At 26.5% G+C, this 7,183-nt stretch overlaps 1 protein-coding gene across 1 annotated transcript; it reads left to right on the top strand.

The window, feature by feature from the left end:
* Positions 1 to 297: 297 nt before the first annotated feature.
* On the top strand, positions 298 to 2,926 carry LOC119684141 (GTP-binding protein Rheb homolog). The gene is made up of 5 exons (XM_038098104.1): positions 298 to 664; positions 774 to 845; positions 1,695 to 1,902; positions 1,975 to 2,104; positions 2,171 to 2,926. The coding sequence occupies exons 1-5, from the start codon at positions 616 to 618 to the stop codon at positions 2,258 to 2,260; spliced, it is 549 nt and encodes a 182-aa protein (XP_037954032.1). The 5' UTR covers positions 298 to 615; the 3' UTR covers positions 2,261 to 2,926.
* Positions 2,927 to 7,183: the final 4,257 nt, after the last annotated feature.

Raw genomic sequence — 7,183 nt, forward strand, 5'->3', positions numbered from 1 at the left:
GTAAGTGTTGCCATTACAATAAGTCGATAAAATTGTGTGAATTGTACTATACGCTTTAGAATTATAAAACCAATTATAAAATCAACATCAGTAGTAATAGATTTCTATATATAACATTTCCAAAGCAATTATTTAAATGAAACTGTCATATCAACAGCCCACTATCGTTGTTGTTTCATACTTCTCTCTGTTCCATACAAGCAGCTGTTTTTCTGTACATATTTGCCATACTTCGTTTTTATTTTGTTTCACTTTTTTCCTTTAGTAATTACATATTGTACAACAAAAACGCTTGCTAATAAAGAGTAGAAGAAGAAGGTGAGGTTGAATTCTCGTGCGTACTTATGTATATTGCGTAGACAAAAACGTTTAATTATAAAATACAATTAAATAAAATAAATCATTTAAACAATTACTAAATAAGCACAACATAATTTGACTGTGATAGTAAAAGACCCAGTGCAAAATCATAATAGAAAGCAATTTAAACATTCTGATAAATATTTCTTCTAAGAAATCTTCAATTTAATAAATTTGATAATTGCGAGTATTTGTAATTAATATATAAGAAATCAAATTGCATTTTTAATAGTAAGAATTAATAATAAACACAAAATGCCAGCTAAAGAAAGGAACATTGCAATGATGGGTTATCGCTCCGTGGGTAAGTAACAATTACCAACTTTCTGCTTGTTATCTCGTTATTTTTGTTATTAATTCTATTGCGTTTTGACTTTTTTTTATGAAAAAATTAATATTTACTATAATTATAGGTAAATCGTCATTAAGCATACAATTTGTTGAGGGCCAATTTGTGGACTCATACGACCCAACCATTGAAAATAGTGAGTTTCGAACACCAATTTTTTAATATATAAATAAATAATAATAAAAACTAGTTTGTTACTTGTTTAACTTCAACGTATTTAATAAATTAACGTATGCAGTAAAATAAATTTATTAATTTAAAAATAAAATTTTGAAAATTTAATTTGTTTAAATCTATGATCGTAAAATATGATTTGTTGAATCACAACATATTTAATGAAAGTACCTATAGGGAAATGTGTGTTGTGATGGTGCAAATCAAAGGTCAAGGTTAATACACTGATGGAAGGAAATCAGATTATATTACCTTGACATATAAAAATTATTTATATTCCCAATTAAATGACTGTTAAAATAATTTTATAAGAAAAGGTTAGTCAGTTTACTAATTACTGACTAAATAATGTAGATGAAAAGGTTTGTCATTTATCACATATTTACGACACCTAAATCTTAGTGAAGTGCTGCATATGCAGAAATATAAGATGTCTCCAATAATGTAATATTTAAATAAGCAATTATACAGTAATTTTCCTTATATGTATACAAAATACGTTAAACACCTAAATCTTAGTGAAGTGCTGTCTATGGAGAATTATAAGATGTATTATAAGATTATATATATACTCAATCCATTAAACGATTTTAAGAGCTAAAAGAAATTTAATTCATTCATCGTTATAAAAAATAATTCATGCGATATACTATTGTAAGCATGATTCCAAAACGAAATGCACCAAATTTGAACTGATTAAAAAAAATATTGGTAGACGAAACATCAAAGCAAGTGTTCACTTGATCACATTTTAATAAATTTCACATAATAATATATAAAATGATATATATTTATTTTATATCTTTTGCAGCCTTTACAAAAGCAACAAAAGTTAACTCCCAGGATTATAGTGTTAAGTTAGTTGATACCGCTGGCCAAGATGAATATAGTATATTTCCTGTACAGTATAGTATGGATTTTCATGGTTATGTACTTGTCTACTCAATAACCAGTCAAAAGTCTTTTGAAGTGATTAAAATAATATATGAAAAATTAATGGATGGAATGGGAAAAAAATAGTAAAAATACTATTATTAGATTAAACTCTAAATATGAAGATATAATCATAAATTTTTAACTTTTATTTACAGTGTACCTGTAGTTTTAGTTGGTAACAAAACTGATTTACACCAAGAACGAACAGTATCTACGGAAGAAGGTAAAAAATTAGCTGACTCTTGGCGCGCTTCATTTTTGGAAACTTCTGCTAAACAGAATGAGGTATTTTATATATGTTTATTTACATTATCTATTATAATGAATTTATAAACTTTATATTTGATATAGTCTGTTGCTGACATATTTCATCAACTACTTATGCTTATTGAAAATGAAAATGGAAACCCGCAGGAAAAGAATAGCTGTGTAATTTCGTGAGGAACTAAATCTGTCACAACACTGATGAAACTATATCAAGCCAGGTGTATACAACTTTCTGCTTTGTGTTGTGCTTTTCGGAGAAATAATGTAACTTTTTTTTTTAATAAGTTGATGTAAAGAATTTAAAATGCATAATTTATATATAATTTTATAAATAGAAATCTACTTGTAGACATAGATTACAGTAAAAATACTTTCCCTTGAAAATTTAGAAATGCAATTTATATATTAACATAACTTTTCAAAAAATGACACACATAAAATTTAAAACAAAACATAAGATTTTATTAAACTTAACTACAAAAGCGAACATAATCAATTTCGAATAAGAAGCATATATATAATGTGTAAAATTATTTAAAACAAAATTACAGACAGTTTAAAATCAATCGCTATAAAACTAAAAATATGAATTGTTTCGAAATGGTTTTATACAACAAAATTATCAAAGTAATAAATTCATTTTACGACCCACAATATAAATATATATTAAATATAAATTTATTGAAAACAAATAATTTATTAGTCAAATGTTTGACTTGTATCACGTTTAAAAATATAGACATTGTCATTGTCATGTATATTTAAACAATATACGAACAACAAAAATTAAATAGCTAATCAAATGGTACAATTAATTATGAACATATAGTATGATAACACGAAAATCTTAGTTTTCTTAATTTAGACCGTGTGGTCGTTTATTCTAATTTTGTTTTATTTCATTTAAAAATGAATAATAGTTAATAAAGTACCTAAAAAGGACATTAAATAATGTTTTAATTTAATTATATTAGTATAATTTATATAGTATATGTCAAACAAATGTTAAACATTTGGTTAAAACAATTTTTGTATTGCACAGAACAAAATATAAGAGAACCAAACGTCTTTCTACTATTTTATATTAAAACGGTTTTAGATAGGACTCCACTTACGGTTTTATTTACCGCTTTTCAATGATGACATCAGATTCATTGTGCTCAGGTATAAATAAAATTCCTAATGCCAATGTCAGAACTTTTATTTATTAAATTGGTTGCTGTTGTAGCTCTTGGAGATATATATACCGTGAAATATGAACGAAGGTTAAATACGAATGGATGGGTGTAGTGGAAAAGTTTTGTGTGGAATAGGGGGGAAATAAAGATGTGGGTCACAAATAAGACTCTTGGCTATTTGAAAAGGGCGCTACCATAGATCAATAGCGTTCAAATTAGTGTGTTCATTTCAACAGGAGAAGAGATCGTCGAAGTAGAGCTGTGTGAAAACTTACTGATAAGAACATAAGTATATCTTGATCTCAATTGGGCTAGAACAGTTTTTGCTGCACGAAGACGTTGTCACTCTTTCCTAGAGGAATCCTAGAGATGCCAGACGAACGCTTATTAAGAATTTTGTTGCTATGTAAACGTAGTCTCGAAGAGGGCACTGCTTCGGTAAAGAGAGCAGTTATCCCTCGTTAGTGCTCGACCTCACTGATTTTAGCACGATAACAATAAGTATCGATGATTCATAGTACGAAAAATTGGATGCATCGTAAAGGGAAAATTTAAATTGAATTAGTCATCTTCTATCTCTTGTTGCATCGGACTCGTACATGAAATATACGTATACACTTGAATTTTTTTTAAAACCGATTTTTTTTTCTGTTATCTGAATTTATTTGCTTGTTTTGACATAAACACTGACCTCACTTCTCTACTGTCTTATGCTGGCAATAAAAGTTACAGACGTTTTCAAGCCGCATTTGGCTAAGCTTACTCCTTATTCTCTTTCCTTGCTAGTGTTTTATGATTTTAGTTATACATGCATTTTGAAATGGTTATAATTAAGCTGTTAGTTTGTTTTTTTTTTTTTTCAATCTATTAACTCATGTATTTTAAACCCCCTGTTCTGTGAATTTGATAAATTGATCAAATATTGACAAATAATCAAGATTTTTATCAAGCTAAAATCTTCTTGCTATTCTATGCAAATATTGACAAATTTCAAAACTCAAGTGTTTAAAGCTTTTCACCACACTGTGCTTACCAATGTTATGTATACAAAAAATCAAAAATACATAATATGTGGATTTGTTATTATAATTATATCATGCTTTATTACTTTTATGTTTTAAATTTAATATTTGTTATTTAGAATCTTATTATGCTTATAGACAACACAAAACTATTGTTATATTTTTATATAATATTCTTATTATATGAAGATATAATAATATATAGAAATATATATAATATATATTATTATAAATTATTATTTATTAAGTGTTATTATAAAGGCATTATTATATTTCTACAATATTTTAATAAATATCTACAAATTCACTATCTTATCTTAGAATATTATTATGTATATAGATAACAATTTTGTACAAACAGTAAAATAGCTGCTTTATTTGTTAAAAGCATTTCTCATCTTGACAATTTATCAAAAAAAGGCTTTTTATTTATTGTAAAAAATACCAAAAGATTGAAAAATTGTCAACCTTGATAAAAGTTGGTGAATTTAGTAAGTTGGTGAATTTATCAAGTACACAGAATAGGGGAGTAATAATTTTTTCTAATTTCTTCAAAGATAAAATAAATGAATAATGAAAATTATATCTTAGACTTAATATTTTGATATATCAATAAAAAGTTTATATATATTGTTTTTCGTCGAATTGAAAATTGAAAATCTTAAGGGGATATATGAAATCTTTATTATCGAATTATTTGCTAAATTTGAAGCGTTTTTATTCAAAAATAAAATATTATTTTACATTTTGTTATCTGTTTGTATTTAACTAAAAATTAAAAAACTAGAATTTATAAATAAAAAATCTGTTTTTTATATATTTTATTGTAAAAATAAATTATGTATGATACAAAGTGTTACACAAATAACATATTACATAATTATTTTTATCTATACTGTACTATTAAATTGAAAGTATATAGCTTTCTCACTCTAATACATGCATTTATTGCCATATTTTGAAGTATGTTATTGATCAAAGAATACTTTTACTTTTACAAGTATTCTTTGTTATTGATAAAAAAAAGATTTTCTACATTATGATAAAAGTTATAATATATAATAAAGTTTTTATAATTTTATTTGATATTAAACAATTCAAAAACATAAGTTACTATTATTATTGTGCATATTTAGTTAAGTGGATATATATATTAGAGAGAATTAGAAAATTGAATAGACCTACTACATTTTTAAATGCTACTTTTTTTTTCCATTTTACATTACAGCACTAAATTTAAAATAAACGAACCAGTTGTAAAAATTTTGTCGTCTGGTGGAGAGGTTAAAGAATGATGAATTGAAGGAACGCGTTAAAACGTAATTTAGTTTTAAAGAAAGTAAAAGATAAAGTTTTTGTTATGTTTTTAGCGAAATAAGAATGTATAAATGAGTCAGTAAATAAAATATAAGTGCACTTAATATCTTTTTAAGAATATATTAATAAATTGAAGTTTTAAATTGTGGAAAGTGAGAATATAGATAACATTTATGTGCAGTTTTTTTGCAAATTACGATATTGCACAATATTAAATTTTGTGAAAATTACAAATATTTAATTGCTGCTTGCAGCTGTCGCATCAGTTGTGAGTTTCTCTGTGTTGTCAATAAATACATTCAACCGCGCGGTGTAGTGTAAAATTTATGCTGTTTGCACTATCAAAGAAATAAAAGAGAGTTAACTCAATTTTTTCATAGTTGACCCTTTACTTTGGACTGTTTTTTTTGTTAAAATTAATTGTTTTAGAGTTCAGTGCGTCACCGTAAAAGCAGAAATCGTTTTATAAAACAAAAACGCTTCGGACACCTTAAAAGCTCACCATATTTCATAATAAATAACCGCACTAACACAAAGGTAACTAGTTGTTTTCTAATAAAACATAATTAATAATACAGGAAATTTGTTTATTTGGTGTAAATTTGACGTAGAATTAATACGAATATTAGATATGTTGTTGTCGTTATAGGTAATAACTTTATAAATTCAAGGTTACCAATTTGTGCGAAATTCTAAAGGCAAGTGGGTAAGCTAATTTTCATCCATAACTGAAGCAATACAAAATAAACGATTACTATACAACTTATCAACTTAAAATAATTTCTATTTTGCTTGGTTAAGAACGAAAACGTTCAGAAAAAATATTTTCATAATAATTTCTACAAAAAATTGGAAAATGAAAAAATGGGAATCATTTTGCAAATACAATCTTTGATTTGTTACAACTGTTGCATCTTGAAAACAGACGGGAAATTCAGCAGATTCTGCTAATTATCATTGACTACTTGATTCACTGCCAGCCGAAATAACGTATTCTGTAATTGTAGTGGTTTATAACTTGCTTAAAGTTTTGAATAAGAAATCGCACCGTTCTGCTCATCTCACACCATTATTCGGGGCTTCATGAGTAACTCATGAATGTTTAGTACTATAACGTTGAATAAGAAGTTGGGTCGTTCTACTCATCTCATACCATTATTCGGGGATTCATGAGTAATTCATGAATGTTTAGTACTATAACGTTGAATAAGAAGTCTCTTCGTTCTGCTCATCTCACAACATTATTCGGGGATTCATGAGTAGTTCATGAATGTTTAGTACTATAACATTGAATAAGAAGTCGCTTCGTTCTGCTCATCTCACACCATTATTCGGGGCTTCATGAGTAATTCATGAATGTTTAGTACTATAACGTTGAATAAGAAGTCGCTTCGTTCTGCTCATCTCACAACATTATTCGGGGCTTCATGAGTAATTCATCTTTCATTTAAGTGCCAAGCATTTTTGTATATTCTGATTGAAACCCTAATGTTGATATTCTTGTCAGTATATTTCATTTCGGGTTGAAAAATATATGTATCTGTTTGCATTTCACTGGCTTTAATCTGAAAAATGTTTGA

The sequence above is a fragment of the Teleopsis dalmanni genome, chromosome 2 (assembly GCF_002237135.1).
Source record: "Teleopsis dalmanni isolate 2A chromosome 2, ASM223713v2, whole genome shotgun sequence".
Lineage (NCBI taxonomy): Eukaryota > Metazoa > Arthropoda > Insecta > Diptera > Diopsidae > Teleopsis > Teleopsis dalmanni.